Source organism: Diadema setosum, chromosome 18, assembly GCF_964275005.1.
Source record: "Diadema setosum chromosome 18, eeDiaSeto1, whole genome shotgun sequence".
Classification (NCBI taxonomy): Eukaryota; Metazoa; Echinodermata; class Echinoidea; order Diadematoida; family Diadematidae; genus Diadema; species Diadema setosum.
In genome coordinates, this window is record NC_092702.1 from 19728019 (window position 1) to 19746878 (window position 18860).

At 40.2% G+C, this 18860-nt stretch overlaps 1 protein-coding gene across 1 annotated transcript; it reads right to left on the minus strand.

The window, feature by feature from the left end:
- Positions 1-223: 223 nt before the first annotated feature.
- Positions 224-14868, minus strand: LOC140241383 (pancreatic lipase-related protein 2-like). The gene is made up of 5 exons (XM_072321113.1): positions 14547-14868; positions 4721-5004; positions 2931-3162; positions 2159-2289; positions 224-544 (listed from the first exon to the last, which is right to left on the minus strand). The coding sequence occupies exons 1-5, from the start codon at positions 14866-14868 to the stop codon at positions 224-226; spliced, it is 1290 nt and encodes a 429-aa protein (XP_072177214.1).
- Between the last annotated feature and the right edge of the window lie 3992 nt (positions 14869-18860).

Below are 18860 nucleotides of genomic sequence, written 5' to 3' on the forward strand. Positions count from 1 at the left end.
CACAGTGGGACACTGTGTTCTTTCCAGCAGGGGATTGCTAATAGTATTGTACATTATGTTTTTGGTTCGTTGCTTATTGTTTCACGAATCATTTGAAGAAAAAAAAACACTAAACAAACAAACATACAAACAAGAAAGTGGATATCGTTTCCACTTTTACAAAAGTTGTACGCAACGCAACCAGGATTGTAGAACTAGAGTAAAAGTGATGATAGAAAGCATCTTATGGAACATTTTTTGTCGAGTTTGCTATGCAGTATGGGGGTTCGTCATTGGTCTCCAGAAAGAATAGTCCACGAAGCTCTTTGTACTGTTCAGCTGGGTAACCCATGGCGGAGCAACCCGTGCCACAGGTCCGACACAACCCGGCGAGGTAGGCACTCAGACTGGGGCAGGGGAAGGCTTTGAACTGGCAGACGTTCACACGAACGCTCTCGGTGAGGTACCGCGGCGACAAGTTGTGACTGCAGCCACCTATGTCGGTGCCATACCTACAGGCCGATTGGTGGCGTCCTCCGTTGGGGTAAAAGTCCTGATGTCCCATCTGTAAAGGGATGTAGCTCTATGATTAAACTAATACGGTTATTATGGTTACGAAAACCACGAACACGAGACGGCTGTATCGTACTGGTGAAATGCACAGACAATAGTGTTTTAATGAAATCACGTTTTGATGTATCTTTAAATGAAATTGCAATTGTACATAATATGGGCTATGGGACGTTTTTAGTGGGGGGGGGGGGGGGAGGAGGAGGGGGTCAAAGATAGTGCAGATGGATGGATCAATGGTCAATGTTACCTCCTCCCCCATCCTTTATTATCACTTTTGAAATAAGTAAGGTATCATTTCAAATTCAAATTCTCCTCAAATAGGATCTCTCCCAGATTGCATTGCTCGTCAATTTCTATGTTCGTTATTCCGAAACACACAAATTCCTAAACCTCGAGGTTCGATAATCCTAAAAAGAAAAAAAAAAATGGTTCATTAATCTGAACATTTGTGGCGTTATTTCTTAGGTTTGTTATTCCAAAGGTTCGTTAATCCGACGTTTCAATCCGAAAATGACATAGGGTTCGTTATTCCGAAGATTTGTTAATCCGAAAATGAAATAAGACTCGTTATTCCGAAATCGAATGATCCGTGGAGAAGCCGGGGGATTGGGGATGTTTTTGTTGAGAAGTTATGGGGGTGGGAAGGGACTGATCTGTCATAACGAGGGGAGCACGCGGGATCCTTTCACAGTGGATGATCAGCACACGCATGTATGAATTCTATATTTTTTTGCGTTTGAGTGGCCTCTTTAAATAAAGTTTTTTTGGTTTTTGTTTTTGTTATGCACGGCTTATCACTGATGTAGAAGAGGGGAAAGGGTGTTTACATATACATGTCTGTGCGTTTATGCGTTTGTGCTGGTGTGCGTGCTTTCTTTCCATATGAATTTCGTAATATACCCTACCCTTGTTTAAATCACAGCATCAAATTTTGTCACTAAAAATGAAGTCCAATTCATTTTCAGGTGAAAAAACCTTCGGAACAACGAAGCCTATTTAATTTTTCGGATAAACGAACTTTCAGTACAACGAACCTTATTTCTTTTTCGGATTAACGATCCTTCGGAATAAGAAACCTTTATTAATTTTCGAATGAACGAACATTCGGAATGACGAACCTTTATATTCAATATTCGGAATTATGAAATTTCGAAATAACAAGCCTCCGGAATAACACACTGTATAACCTTGTGAAGAGCGGCCGTTTTATACATGTATGATAATCAAATGTACATTCTACAATGCGGCATTCAAAGTGCTTTACTCAGCTGTACTCTTTAGTTCTCTGACAAACACGGCACTTAAGAAAAAATGTAGGCCTACATTATGTGTTTGTATGTCACTACTCTCCGTTTTTATTTCTTCTCTTCTCTTCCTTCCTCCCTCTCTTGTTTTTTTGTTTTCCACCTCAGCCATTCATTCATTTTGCAACACACTGTATATCACTTCCACTCATCTGCATGTAATGTTCCTTTTTTGAGGGGACCTTGTTTAACAAGCTGTGCTTTCTCAAGGTACCCCCGCATGTTAACATCAACCTTGTTCAATTTGTTGTAATTGAATTCAAAATAAATTGAATTGAAAATTGAATTGAATATCAATTTACCGGAAGTGAAGTGCCGAGACCTATCCTGTCGTTGCCGTCACTGTGGATGACGTCGACGAAGAGGGCGTCTGTAGGGTCGAGCCGACATTCGGGTCCGTCTGCTTTGTAAAGAGGGCCGGCCGGATCTGTGCCTTCACGCAGATAGTATAGAATGGATAGAACGAAATCATAGGACGGATCTTTTAACTCAATATGCTCACATGATTCGCCTAGCAGTTACATTGTCCTCAAAGTTACATTCTCCTCACCTTAAGGGCGGTGAGTTGGCTCAGTCGGTAGCGCGTCTGCCTCACGATCAAAAGGGCCCGGGTTCGAACCCGAGTCTGAGCTGAGCAATGTTGTGTGTAAGCATACCGTTCCCTCTATAGCAAGAGGAAAACACTCTGTCCCTAGGATAGGACATAAAATGGAGGTCCCGTGTATGAGAGAGTAACAACTCATGCACATAAAAGATCCCTCTTCATTCATCGCAAAGAGCAGGGTGTTTAACTCGGTGAGTTGGTCCCACCTCGCATCCAACTAGACCCCATGGAAGACCAGCTAACGTAGCTTAATATGGGCTATGCAGCCATCTTCTCAGATGGAAACGAACAAACAAACAAACAAATGGTTTAAAGCAATTGTTGGTAAATTATAGCCATGATTTACTCGTGCACTTCTTCACTGGCGTCGTGCCCCCTACCACTGATTTAAATCTTTGCGATTTCACCTTTGGTGGAAATTTTAGTGCCGATATGGATAAGAATCTGTGGTTGTTTACTGTTCAAACTACCTGTAATTCTGCCGAATCCCTGCTGGAACGCCCCGGCGAAGCCCGCCGCGTGCGCGCCGAGACTGTGACCCATCAGGTGAACATCCTTGTAGTACATTCCTTTCTCAAGGTTGAGAAATCGAGCCATCAGGGCCATTTCTCGGCCAGCTACCCGCGTGTTCTGGTGCTGTTTCCAATAGTTGATCCCCCTGGCCCCACGGCGCCAATCCACTGAAATGTAGTTTACATCCTCCTGTAGAAAAATACATCAAACATAACATCAATATAGTTGGTCATTATATTTTAATCACTAGATGACCATAAGAATTGACCCAACAATGCCACATTTACTTTACATATTGTTTTTCTGTACTTCTGTTAATAATCATAATTACGTGTATATTGTTTTGACAGACACCTGTATGATATAAATCTATAACCATAAAATGGAGTATTTGAATCAAATCCACTAGCAACACTATATCTACTCTAATTATTGTAAACCTATTATAAAATGAAATATTCTGCCAAGTATTATTTTGAAGTAGAACGTTGAGCGTGAACTGAATCAGACTTTATGAAAAAAGAATAATTAAGCATAAACTTTGACATGGACTGCCGAAAAACAGTGACCACTTCACAGACCATGGCGCGGCGTAATACCGTGACCTTCATTATTGACTGTCACGAATTTTAGCAGGGTTCCCACTGAGGACACTGATCACATAAAGCCCCTATGCCCACTGTGCGACCTGAGCCTGCGAGCTAGTGGCGAGCTGGTGCGAACTGTATAGGGCGCCAAGTGTCGCATGGCCTATTTCGTGACGAAAATGACGTTACGAAATGACAACATTTCGTCGACGAAATGACTGATTTCGTAACGGAATAGGCCATGCGACACGTGGTGCCTAAAGCAGCTCGTACTAGCTCGCCACCAGCTCGCAGGCATCATTCGTGAAGGTAGGATTTTGCAAAGGCAGCTCCCAATATTTTGTGGACGTGCACAGTCACAGCGAGTGTAGCGACCTGCGAGCGGAGCTGCTGTGTGCGAGTCCACCGCTCGCTGTGTGCGAATCCACCTCTCGCTGTGGGACGTGTGCGAGTCCATTGCAAGCTGCCTTTGCAAAAGGTAATCGTGAGGGCATCTTTTAAGCCATCGCATGACCATGGCAGGAGCGGATCCAGGAATTCCGTAAAGTGGGGGGGGGGGGGAACGCAAAGTACTTTATTTACCACTTCCGGGTTTCATGAGATGACAAGCATTTCAAATTTTCTCTTTTTATTTTTTTAACTTAAAAAAAAATAATAAAGAGGGCGTGCCCGGTACGCCTTCTCCTGGATCCGCTACCTGCATGGAGCTACGTAGCTCAATCGATGGTATGACTGCCGATGGAGTTTCTCAGGCTTCGGCAGCAACTTCGTGAGCGGCAGCAAAATCTCTAGCAAGCCAAAAGATAACCCGAAGACCTTGATAATATGGTTCATTTTATAATCTCATCTTCGTGTAGCCTTCTAGCGTGGTTCTAGCGTGGTTCGGACGTCATCAGTATGGGACCTTCCGTACGCATCATAGTTGCATCAACTCTTGTGATTGGCTTTTAACCATGCAGTTTTGGGGCAAACTTCATGCGAGCATTGACAATCACATATTCGTTAAGCCGTTCTGTGTCAATTTTGGAACAGTGTGACCCCAACCGATCTTGATTACACACGTGATATGATTATGCGATACTTGATATAGGCCCTCCTTGTTACTTTCTTCGTTAGTTGGTATCATACTAATCAGTAACGATCTTGAGATTTCCACGTACCTCGCGAAGGAAAGTGTCTTTCCTGGAAATTTCGCCAGACCCAAAGGAATTGGAGTTCCAGCCGTGAGTGGAGAATTTGGTCTTCTTCTTCCCATCAAAATTCGACGCTCGAATGCCGTCAACGTCGCCCCGGACCAGTTCCTGCGATGTGTTCCAATTTCGCCGCGTGTAGAGGAAAAATCGCGTGTTCACAAACTCGGGAGATTCGGGCGGGAAACCGATGGCGTGACAGCCCTCGTCAGTGAAACAGCCCAGGTCATCGTAACAAACCTCTTCCGCTTGGCCTAAAATTTCATAAAACACGTGACAAAGAGGGATTCCGTCATTCGTGAGATTTATCTAATGCGCCTTGACCAGCAAAGAAACCCGAATTTTTTTCCTGAGATTGGTAGCAGTGTAGATGTCTAAGTATATAGCAAACGGTTCTTTCATGCCTCCGAATTTTGCAGTAAATAATGTCGCTTTTTCTCAGTACTGGCACCCTGAAATATGCATAACAATTATATTTCTAGTGCAAATTTCAAACTTTCATGACGTACATTGACTGATTGCTGTTAAAATTCCGAGGGTTAATTTTGTTACCCATATTGAAAAATGTAGGCAGTTTTTAGAGCCTCCGCTCTGCTTAAGGTAGTATTGCATACAATCAGGTGTTCATAAAAGTTACATGATTGCATGCAGATATTGGAAATGGGAACGTACCTTCTCTGTGTGAAGGTGTTAATTTTTATCAAGCATGCGTGATTTATAAAGGTCTTTCTCTGGGCATGTAAAAACTCAAGAGGCAACGGCAAATTATTTTTCTTGGGGAAGATACCCGCGAGCTTACATTATCTGTGTAGAAATTTCTTGATGTAAACCCGAAACAGACGGGTTTACCACCCACGTCATCTATTTCTGGATAATGTTTTTAATAACCATTAAAATGTGGAAATCCCGACAACATAACACATACTGTCATGCTTACGTGATGCAAAATTATTGTGTGATCTTGGAATCAAGGTCTGCATAGTGGTGAGCATAACATATTCCCACCCATGCATGTGGAATTGTTGTTGTTGAACTAAAAATACTAGTGTATAATTATTTCTATTAACCTGGTACAACTTAAACTTCAGAAGAACACGGAGCGTTGTTGGACCTTTTACACATTCACCGATACGGCATCACATGCAGTGCAGGCAGGGCCTACAATATTCTTTCATAAAGCCTAGTCAGATTTAGGATGAATATTGTACCAAGCCGTTCCAACCTTGCTAAAAAATTCCGTTCAGATTCAAAATTATACCTCCTGTTGCGGTGTTATTTGATTTTTTTTTTTGATGACCAAAGTTAGTGCGGGGGCAATACACGTACGAGTAAATTATATATCCTAATACTATAATATCTATATCCAAATACAGTGTATATAGATTACAGCAGATATAACGCTATTTGACATAGTGAAGAAGCGAATGCCTGTGATACGTTCTGCGTCGGAGTATAATTAAACACCATCAGCATTAACGTTAGTGTAGAGTTTGCTCCTTCCTTCCCGAGAATGTTCTGCTATCATCCCAGTTTCTTAACTCATCACTCAACAGCAACGAGACCATCATATCCTTTAAGAAGCCTTGCTCGAAATTATTTTAATATGAAGAAAATTTGACAAGTTGGCTCAGTCGGTTAAGTATTGCGCATGCTTTATACTATATTCTGTTTCACTCTTCGTTCGATAAAAAATAAAAACTGAATCAAATCGAATTGAATTGAACTGAATTGGACTGAATTGAATTGAACTGAATTGGACTGAATTGAATTGAAATGAATTGAATTGGAATGAATTGGACTGAATTGAATTGAATTGAATTGGACTGAATTGAACTGAATTGAATTGAATTGAATTGAAATTAGACTGAATTGAACTGAATTGAATTAAATTGAATTGACATGAATTGGACTGCACTGAACTGAATTGAATTGGATTGAATTGGATTGAATTAAATTGAACTGAATTGTAGCGCGTCTTCCTCCAGACAGTGCCTTCAGACGTTACCAGATCCAGAAGGACCGGGCTCGATTCCCGAGTCATTGAGCAATGTTGTGTGTAATCATGCCGTCCCTCTAGTAAGAGGCAAAACCCTCTCGGATAGGACATAAAAATAGAGGTTCCGTGCGTGAGAGACTCCCAACTTATGCACGTAAAAGATCCCACTTTATTCATTCATTGCAAAGAGCAGGGCGGTTTACCCGGTGAAGCGTTCCCGCCTTACATCCAACTGGACCCTATGGAAGACCGGGTAGTGTTAGCTGAATATGGGCTATCCAGCCATCTTCGCAGATAGAAAATACCCCCCAAACAAACAAACAAACAAACAAACAAACAAACAAAAGAAAAAAAGTTCCAGCCCGTCGAACTCCACATCTAACGTAGATATCTCATTATTTCCGTTTCAATTTCAGTTTGATTTATCTAAATTATCTAAATCATTAGATCATTTACTTCTCTCTTGGAACTTTGTCTACAAAGGATTTTTAAGAAAGAATCAATCTACCCAGTTTCAAACGATCAGGTCTTGACAAAACAAAGAATTCCAAAATTCGACAATTTGAAAATGCCAACGTAACTTGGAAAAGCTCAAAATCAAAGATGCCGTCATTTTGTCTTCATTTCCTCCTTTATCCTCCATTTATAATAATTAATAAATGATTGAATTTAGTTAGTTTATTAACCATTTTAATCCCCAATGCTCTTTTATACCTTCTGTATCTACATTGTAATTTGGTGGGGTGAAAAAGGTGTAATATATTGTGTGAGTGTGTGTGTGTGTATGTGTGTGTGCAGTGGCGGATCCAGAGGGGAGCGCTTCGGGCGCGCACCCCCTCTTTATTTTTTTTTTTTGTTGTTAAAACAAAGGAATAAATAGAAAAATGCAGTACCGTATATACGGCACTGGAAAATGGGGGCGAGTGCGCCCCCATTTAATTTTGTAAAGGTGCCCCCCCCCCCTTTACGGAATTCCTGGATCCGCCGGCGCCCCTTTGTGTGTGTGTGTGTGTGTGTTTATCTTGAACCACCACTGGACTCGTATGGGATTGATAAGGTTAGTATACTATTAATTTACGACGAAATTATTAAATCACAATAGACATGTTGACTGTCTGAACATCGGCCATTCAGATCAATGAATTCATACAAATGTGACTTAAAAGTTATGTATGATATTACCATTTTCAAGTCTGCATGGATGACTTGTTTCCCCCGGACTTGTTCCTACGGCTACGGATGGTATAGTGAGGTGCCCGCACCTCGTCAGGGCAGGGGTCCTAATATCGTCATTCTGCGTAAAATTGCTACAACTTGACAAGCGTACTGAACAAAAATGTACGCCCGGGACTGTGTTCAGTACGCTCGAAACCTTGCAGGGTTACCACAACCAAGCAAGGAATACGTGTTATTTGACTGTAGTAAGGGTACTAGATCTCGCGCAGGTAGCGAAACTGCGTATAGCAAGCAATATTACGCGTAGGACTAAAGCGCAAAATTTACCGATACGCTCATGGAATAAACATACATGACAACCGCTAAACATGAGAAGGAAGTAGGTAAGAAATTTTGATTTCGAACAAATTTTTCACTAAAATTCCAATTTTTTCGAACAAATTTTTCACTAAATTTCCAATTTTTTACCTTGTAATTTACCTACCTTAGCTTAAAATCTGTTTGTAGCCTAGACGTGTCGTCTCGCTTGTCTCGTTCGTAGCCGATAGACTTCGTAATTTGTTCGATCGATCGTTTATAATATACTTAATACTAGTAATAGGGAGCTTTAAATTTTGACGCGCGGACGTTTGAGATGACGAGTGCGCTGGACGTTCTCCTCTCCCCTGCGTCGTGTTGAAATGTAGCTTTAGATTACGCTGGGACGCAACGTATTTTAAAATCGCGCCCCTTATTATGATCAGTGCATGAAGTAGCTCTCTACGTTGCAAACTATGCGGACGTAAAAATAACCTAGTAGTACGCGTAGTGAAAAGCTCAGGCGACGCAAGCTAAAAATAGATCGACTTGACGCGCGCTTCTGCGCACGCTCAGAGCAGGTTTTTTTTTCCCTCTGAACGTCCGCGCGTCTAAAATCTAAAGCTCCCTATCTACTTCTGTATACGCCATATATTTCGCGAGTCTAAATTTTCGCGAATCCGGAATTCCCGACGATTTCACGAGTGGTTAAATTCGCGATCGTGGAGGCCTGTACTGAAAACGGAGAAGTGTACATGCGTACGTCACATTCACATCAGGATCAGAGTCAATATTTTCGCGTGTCTTTAATTTCGCGAATAGCACCTGACTCGCGAAATTCGCGAAAATAAAAACATCGCGAAATATTCGGCGTATACAGTATGGTTGAGGGGTCTAGATATCGCGCACGAAAATTTGTGATGCTCTTATAATAGAAATTATCCCACAATCGTACCTGAATTTCTCAATAAATATCACGAAAATGCAGAAAAATCACCTCCCAGAATCTCCTGATGATACGATGACGGAGTAGTGCGCTGTCGCCGCTTGTATGTCGGACTTAATTTTATGCGTTCAATTTCTCGGGGTATGTAAAGGTCGCGCAGCTGCCCTATGTAGTATGTAGTGGGGTTACTATATAACACGATTTTCCTGATACCCCGCGCACGACACAATTTCGTTTACTTTTTACCTATTCTTAAATGGATGGTATAGTTTTAGTTGAAATGGGGGCGGGGTCAGATTTTAGCTTTGTGAGATAATTGGAAACCACTCATGAATATTAAAGAGCACACAATTCAAAGCTTCAAAGCTTCAAAGATTCAAGAGAAATTCAAAGTTTATTTGATGAAAATCGGTTTTTAAATGGCTGAGATATCCAAAACCAAATTAAATGAAAGTGATGCTAATAAAAGGTACGTGGGTCCCACCTGTTATCAGAATCTCTTATTTTTGGATATCTTAGCCACTTCAAAACCAGTTTTCACCAATTAATGCTAATTTAGATACGAATCCTTTTAGATTAAATCAAAGTGATGGTAGTAAAAGGTGGGTTCCACCTTTTATCAGGATCTCTTTATTTTGGGATATCTCAGCCACTTCAAAACCAATTTTCACCAATCAATGCCAGTATGAATTCCTTTTAGAATTGTATGCTCTTTCATAATTCATAAAATGTTTCTCATTATGCCACAAAAGGTGGGAAACCTGAAATCCTATTACAACTAAAACTATCATCATCCCTTCAAATGCTACATGAACAAAATACATGTTTGTAGAATAAATTTAAATTTCAGGTAAGTCCCAATTATCATGTTACCATTAAGTTACTTCAGTGCTGGTTGTTATTCAACCTAGAGCTTATGAAGGTTATATCTAGTCAATTTTTTCTGTGACGAGTTATGTGGCTTAAGGCCAAATAGAATTTTTGAAATACAATATAAAGATTCTTTACAGATTTGTTGTTATCTCATAATCATGCAATGTCGGTTTTATCTTCATTACATTACACTTGTGGATGACCGTTGTGTGATATATCTTTAACTTTCATCGTGTAAAATTCAAAACTAAAAGCTTTAGACATCTTTTGTGATATTCGAGAGGCGTAATCTCTGTATATCAATATCAATCTTTGTATAACTGTCCTCTTTCGGCATAGAAAGCTCTTGTAGCATTACAAAAATCATCTCTAGATAATTATGTGTTTTTCAGCATCGATGAATTAGCGCAAGTCCTTGGTCGGTGCAGCATGAGTGATGCAGAACAGCAATTTTCTCATAGAAATTCGTATGGATTATTTGTGTATTAAGAATATATTATCCCTGGAAGGATCAGAAAATGTTGGATACTCATTGTGATGCTATAGTCTGTTGACCCGCCTTGTGGTCAAACCCACGTCCTCGGTTGCTCTTAACTTCGTTTTGTTTTTCTTCACCTCGTTCGAAATACCTAGGATAATCTTAGTTTGCGCGAAGGCATAAATACATGCAAATGATTATATACAACCATGTTTCATAATAATCGTGCTGCAGTATCGCATACGATTTATACTTTTCTTTTGCTTCTTTGTAACTAAGTTACGTTCTGTTCAATTCTTTGCAACAACACAATTCCATTTTGTTTTGACTTTAGAAGCAGAGTGAATAAAAAAAATATAAACTCGCATTGGTAGTTTTACTTTGTTTTTGTTTCGAGGACTGGAACCGCCTCTGCGAGATCTCTCTAAATGTCAATCAGGATTTTGTGCACGACCCGGCATGTTTCATGGCAGTTGACATAATTTTATTCTATATATGATTCCGTCGAATATGATTTGCCATATACTAGCGGTGTCATTTGTTTTCTCTGAGGTTTGATAGGTTTTCCGCAAAATTTGTTTGAAGCTTTATCGTGTCCTTGTTTAATTGCAGAGCCATTAAAGTCGGTGCATGAAGAGACTCTCTCCTACCTCTCTGATGCGATTCTTTCTCCCACCTGACGCAGGAACTACTTTCCAATCCATTTTCAAATGGGGGGGGGGGGGGGGGTGTTGACCCAATGACGATGGGTCACGACAAGAAAAAAAAATGATATGAAAAAGTCTTCACATTTTTGTGCTGCCAGTTTTCTCCACAATAATAATAATTAAAAAAAACGCCGGGGGGGGGGGTTAACCCCCCGAACCCCTAAACAAAACAAAGAAAAAAAGAAAAGGAGGAGGTTTAGCCGTCTACCCCCGATCCGACACTGCGCACTGCAGCCCTCCTATCATTCGTTTATCACTGGTTTTTATTTTCATTTACATCGTATCGGGTAGAACATTAAATGGAGGTCCCGTGTATGAGGGAGTCATGCAAGTAAAAGATCCCGCTTCTTTCATTCATCGCGAAAAGTCAGGAGGGTCCGCCTCACACCCAACGGGACTACATGGGAGACCAGCTAGTGCAGCTAAACATGGGCTATTCAGCCATCTCCTCAGATGGAGAATGAAGCAAACAAATAAAATGCTTCATTCCTTTGACCTATTATTTCAAAGAAATTTTCCAGCAAGTTGCATCACTGCATGACTTCTACAGTTTGCATTATGATACATAAATCCCGTTATGGAAGACGGCGAAATTGACAAAAGCAGCCACGTTTATAAAATGAGATTGAGTCGATTGTTCAAGGTATCCAACGCGGCAACGCGCAAGGGTATGCAGGGTACCTACGTCATTATAGTCAGCAGATCGGCGTGTGGACTCCTGACGTACGCAGATTTCGGCTACAGAAATGAAGCGCACAGTTTACGTGACAGCTCTTTGGTGTGAGCAGTGAGCGGTGACCGTCCTCCACAGACTGATTTTGTAGTCTTTCAAAGACTCTCAGACTATCAACTAGACAATCCATGACTTGTTTCCGAAGTTGCTGATCTGAACATAACAGGAACAACAACATGAACTGAAGTACTCGTCGTGTTTACAACGCTTCATCTTGAAATGATTACTTCAAATATGGAATACAGTCAGTCCCGCGTTCAAGAGCTCAAGAATTTTGTTATAATTGCAGTTTTGCTGACACTATTGTCACCTCACATTCTACCATGTGCAGGCGATTTTCAATGTCCGTCGGCATGCAGCTGCCCTGGAAATGGGCAAATTATCAACTGCGAGCGGAGGTCCCTTGAAGTTATCCCATCCATACATTCTGAGACCACCCACACATTGTACTCACAGAGTAACAGAATCGACGAGATTAAAGATTGCTCCTTCGTAAACGTGACACGACTCAAACATCTTGATCTCGGGAAAAACGGTTTAAGTCGAATCGGCCGTAACGCTTTCGCAAGATTGTTCAGTCTGGAATACCTGTCACTCGACAAAAATCGCATCACTGACGTATTTTCAATCCACAACATGCCCTTGCTGAAAACACTAGATTTGTTCTCAAACTACATCAATGTCGTCAGTGACAGCGACTTTCAGAGGGTATCTCTGGCTAGGGAGCTCCAGCTGTATTTGTCCTATAACTATCTACGAGGTCTGGCAAACGTTTCATCCGCCGTCGAAAGGCTAGATGCAGATTTTACCGGACTTCAATATTGTTCGACCTCCACTTGTCCAAGTGCGCAGGTTACATACGGTTTGCTCGCTTGAGCAACAATTTCATCAGGCACCTCCCGAGCTTAGCAAACATGGTGTCTCTCGAACACCTGATCATCGACCGAAATCTTATTCACACTGTTGATTCGAACCTGCCACCTTCTCTCTCAGTTTTATTCATAAGAGGAAACCTGCTCACCGCCATACCAGACATCTCTCAATCTCCGAATTTGATAACTATCGATTTAGAAGGAAATATGTTGAATCCTACCCAAAGCACTGCAAAGGTTAGTCAATTTCAAAGTCTGACTCTGCATACAAATATCACGGGAAATAATTTCGTGAGGACACACTTGTTTTTAACCTCTCTAACTTTATCGGAATGCAGGCTAAGCGGGGTTTTCTTATTCAATGTATCAGTGACTCCAAACCTTAGAACTTTAAATCTACAACGAAACGATATCATACGATTTGAACTTTATGCATTTTTAACAGATGACGTTCGCCTTTTTAGCTTAAATATCGGCACCAACAAGCTAACTGAAGTTGCATTTTCATCTCATTTGAAGAACGTAGAGTATTTCAGTGCTCAAAACAATGTCATTGAGAACTTGAACCATTTCCAGGGCGACGGCCATTTGCTGATAGTCCTTGTACTGTCAGGTAACAAGTTAACGGTCTTAGACCATGACTTAGAATTAAGTTACCTAGTGTTAGCTGACTTTGAAAATAATCTCATATCGTATATCAAAGATGATTTTTGGAGAGGATTTCCCTCGCTTTTGAGACTATACCTTGCAGGGAATAGGTTGACACGTGTCATAGCTATGCCGACTTCTCTGAAAACTCTGCATATGGAAAACAATCTCATTCAATCAGTGGAAGAGCTGAAAAAGCTAGAAGTATTGGAAATTCTAAATTTGTCTGGAAACAGATTGCGCAGATTCGCAATCACCGAGTGCCCTTCATTAGTCGAATTAGACTTAGGTAAAAACGAAATACAAACCATGGCGGATGTTTCTTTAAAGAAGGTACCAGAACTTAAAAAACTTTACCTGTACGGAAATCATATCGATTCAGTTGGTAACAACTCGATGTTCAATCGTAGAATGTTTTTTGTTTTCGATGTTGGTGATAACCTCATTTCTGAACCAGGAGTTATCTTTGCGGATTCATTTCTAGGTCAAAGAAATCTTATCTTTGCTTTACCGGATTCCTTCTTTCATAAACTTAGAAGTGCAGACGTTTCCTATAACCTCCTTACGTATCTTGACGAAACTCATTTTACGGGCGAAGGCACGTGTATCTTGAATGAGCTTGTTATAGATTGGAACAGACTAACTTACATTTCCAGCCCAGCTTTTGAATGGTGTACATCATTCCATAGTCTGTCCATTCAGGATAACCCTCTTACACAAGTATCCGGATTCCAGGTTCTTGTGCAAGATTTAACCTTAATTAAACTGTCTAACCTTTGTTTAAACGAGTTTTTACCCGTTTTTAACCACAGTCATGTTCAGAATTTGAATATGATTAATATGACACACGGAACAAATAATAGGTCCAAAACAATTGATTTAAATCTTTCGCTACCAGAGTGCATATTTTTATCCTTAACTCAATCGGGTCTCATCCGCATGCCATTTATAAATGCCCCCTATTTGATGACACTGGTTTTGTCTTATAATGAGATTACGTCTATAAGTCCACTCATGTCGAGCAAAGTGTTCAGTCTCGCTTCTCTACATCTCAATGAGAACCATCTGACCAGCATTCCAGCACGGTCTTTTGTTAATTGTTGCCCTTCTCTCGAGGAGATCAACATCGCTGACAACCACATCAGGTACATCGCACATTCGGCGTTCTACGGGATCATTCTCGCAACCGTACGACTCAATGGCAATGACCTGATGACGATTTCGCCGGAAGGTTTGAGCACTTTCCTCGCATTGCGTTTGGACCGGAACCCATGGCGGTGTGACTGCGAGATCGTGCCCTTGCGAGACTGGCTCCTCGGTCAGTTGACTGGCGTATCTGATTCTCTCGTCTGCTCCACTCCGCTGGCGTATGAAGGCAGTGATGTGAAGCATGTGCCAATGTCTAATGTATGCCTGGCAGGACCACCGGCACGAGAAGTCTTTCCTATGGATCTAAATAGTTCATCCTCGGTGACATCCTCCGCATCGCCTTCTCTCGGTGATACCTTTGAACAATCTCTCACAGCAATGCTATATCTAGTGTTGCAGATCATTTTTCCCCCAGTTAATATGTTTTGTTCTCGTGTATTTTTTAGTTTGGAGTCCATAAGGGAAATTGAAAGTTTGTAATAATTATATTGATACATGTTTCATGGCGTCTTTGGTAAGAAAGAAGATGATCGACCAGATCCACAAGTGCGCTATTAGTGGTAATCGTGAGATTATTGGACATATCTGTTTTCATCAATAGTTGCAGTGCGTTTGCCTTTATATTTCAATGAGTGTAAAAATGCCTATTAACAATTCTTAGCCTTTTCGCATTACCGAAACACTACTTGGTTCTTCTGGTTCAAAAGGGTCTTCATTTCTGTCATTCATTACACAAACGCGTACACCTATGGGTTGAAGGGGATATGCACCTATGTTACCCAGGTTGCGACCGTATGCTTGGATCAGTCACTGCTTGCTCTGCGATGAAAGTGACATTAAACACTCTAAAAACGCAAATGTTGAATCAACATTTAAAAGGGCCGAGGAGTGACAGCACTTTTGAAGTGTAGCATCCATCTTTTAAGATAACATTTTAAATGTTGAATCTAGCAGGAAAACCAACACTTTGAAAATGTTGTCACTCCTCAGCCCTTTTAAATGCCAATTCAACATTTGTGTTTTTAGAGTGAAGTGAGAGGATAAGATAGAAAGTGATAAAGTGGCTTTGAATTTTGACTGAAATGTATTTTTTCTGTCATGGCGTATCTCGGCGTATCATGCCAGCAAAAACCCTGAATCATGGATGCCCAGTTGATCAGTATTAATCATACGACCGACTTTCAACTTTCGTGATGTACTGATTACTCATGGATGAATAATCATTTTAACCAATAATCCTCGCTTATGTAATCGTGCATAACGTGGACTAAAAACATTTGTTGTGATTTTCTGTTTTTACATGAAATGACTATGAATATTATCCATATTGACAAAGGAACTGATGACAAAAGAAAAGATAAAAGACAGCAAAGGACAAGTAGGCAGACAGGAGAAAATAATTTTCACATGGTATGTAATCTCGCAATAATGCACATATTTTAAAACATTACGTGAACAATTCCTAAGTGTTATTTTCACTATTGTGAAACGAGGTGTGTATTGATATTAATCTATGTTACTAGTAATATACTTTTATTTTTTTTTTGTCTGTAACATATCCTAGTACAGCACACTCCCGTTAAGACGAAAACGATTATAACGAATTCCGGTTACGATGAAGTAAAGATTTAGGCTGCAACATTTTCCGCTCTATGTTTTCATTGTTTATTAATTTATTTCGTTATAATGAAATTTCAACATAACAAAAAAAAAAATAAATGAAATGCCGGTCCCGAGGACTTCGTTTTAACGGGAGTCCTCTGTTTACTATTTCGAATTGAAAATAAAAATGAATGAATGAATGGATGATTGAACATGTTCTTATTAATCCGTAAGATTTTCAGATACAGATACATCGGCTCTTCAATCTCACAGACAACTCACAAATTTGTTGTAAAAAATAATAATTTGATGTATTTATTTTGTCAAAGATTCAACGAAATGTGTACGTCGAATACAAATAGTTTGCAACACTAAATGACGATAACAGATTGCTAGTATTGTTGTTTCAATCACACTGCAAAGTCGGGGCTGGAAAGGTTTAAAGCATTAAAAAGCAAAACTATTCCCGTCAAGTAGGAGCTAATTGTAATGCTGATGTGTGGTGGCTTACCTATTAGTGCCAAGCTATTGAGCAGCAGATATAATCCAATGTGTGAAATGACCGTCATGATGAATGGAAGCTAAATGTCCGGCCAGTTTCAATCGGTCACTTTATTTGGTATACAATCTGTTGGGAGGCCCAAAATAAGAAGGGCTAATCCGATCTTTATCACCGCCCGCAAATACGAAATGTACAATTAGCAGAAAAAAAAAATTCTCTCGAATCCCGAGGTGATCTGTATTTGTTTGGATTGTTGTTACCCTTTGATTCAACTTTGTTTGGTTAACTGTTATTTCAACAGGTTCGGACTAAACCGACTTTGTTCTAGATGGAAATCTCCTGACACCCTTATACAACCGAGTCCATCACGATCACTGCATTGTGTTGGTCGAGACGCGGAACAATAATATTAGTAACCAAGTAGCGTCCTGACATACTGTCAATACAATTAGGTTTTGTTTTTCTTCTTTTTTTAGTATCTTGCCTTAGGTTCTTCCGGTGAGTTGAAGGCTAGGTAAACGGTCAATAACAGTATACATGTTTGGCTCTACCAAAAATAATGCTTCTATAAACCAAAACAAAAGGGTCAACCCGACCCGGTTGCTCGGTCCTGGTTATTCACATAAGAAGTTCTTTAGTGCCCCTCATGTTACAGTGGCACAGGAATGAACACGAATAAGATATAAAATACATGTATATGAAATAAAGCTCCTAAAGCATTTGTAGATGTTTGGGAAGAATACAAAAAAGAAATACACATCGTCATGAAGACTATATTCGCGTCCTTTGCCATGCATGGTAACGCCAATTTCTCCATCCCCCTCCCTACCCCTCCCTCTCTCTGTTTCTTTGAATATAAACATGCCATGTATTCAGTAATCAAAGAATCCTAGTGATGTATCATTATCGTGAGACCAGCATTATCAATAAGCCAGTTCGGGGTTCCACTTTGCACATGAGCAGAAAAAAGTCATCTACACCAATTTACACCACGTTGGTTTTTAAATTCTCTGAGTTGATCATCTGTGATGCATTATTCAAGTAATAAATCCTTATAAATTCAGATGGTGCTCATATTATGACAGCCGTATTTGGCGATATCGTTGGAAAAGGATTCATACATTCAATTCAAAACCTAATGAAATGGATGCTTTCCGAATTGTGCTAATTGATGGACCATTCTGATCACATGGTTTAGGCAAGTTCATCCTTTGAACATGATTTATGAATTTCATGGTTATTATAATAGATTGTAATGTCAGGCGATCTTTTGCATTAAGAGGCTTATTGATCTTACCAACCAAGTGGTTACTACGGTAAGTGATATCTGTTGACAAGAAGCCGTGCAAACACTATCATGGGTTTTATCAAATTTGCAGAAGGCATTCGTAGCCGTCGAGATTATCATATGAATGTATTGATCTGCCAAAGCCATGTTTAATGTGTATAGTGCTTGTTTGTAACAATGCCACTCCTTTGGTTTGAAGACCGGAGTGGGATCAGAGTCAATATTTTCGCGTGTCTTTAATTTCGCGGATAGCACCCGACTCGCGAAATTCGCGAAAATAAAAACCTCGCGAAATATTTGGCGTATACAGTATACAAGTACATGTATATCGTTTTTGATATTTTCTAGAAGGGGTTCAAATCCCACATTCATATCTCTTTACAGTTTATCTCTTTCTCCTTTCCTTGTATGTCACGTGCCTCCTACAAAACTAATATCCATGCAATATTCAACCAGTTTCAGTCGGTATCAGTATACGTAGTGAATACGAAAGTACAACAAGAAAAGCAGCAAAAGTCGAAAGAATTTCTTCTACTTCCCCAAGACACTTAAATGTGTTTGATTATACGATGAACATGTGGAGAAAAACGTCGATAATCTGAATGGTATGATTTGAGTTTGATAAGGACATTTTCGTCGTCGTTGGTGTTACCAAGTCTGCGTTGAAATTTAGACTCAGGTTATCACACACACACACACACACACACACACATACACACACAAATATGTTTCTCAAACTTTGTCGTTAGTTTGTCTATACCTTCATATTCATCAGTATGTGAGAAGAGGACTACCACCGTCTATGTTTGGTATGTTTGTCATGTATTAAAAATCATACATGTA

Excerpts from the sequence above, each read along its gene's own strand:
- LOC140241383 (XM_072321113.1), bottom strand. The coding sequence starts at position 14,868 with ATGCTTCACATCACTGCCTTCATACGCCAGCGGAGTGGAGCAGACGAG. Across the intron at positions 2,290-2,930 it reads GGGATTCGGCAGAATTACAG|GCACAGATCCGGCCGGCCCT; the intron begins GTAGTTTGAACA and ends ATCTGCGTGAAG. Across the intron at positions 545-2,158 it reads GTCTCGGCACTTCACTTCCG|ATGGGACATCAGGACTTTTA; the intron begins GTAAATTGATAT and ends ATCCCTTTACAG.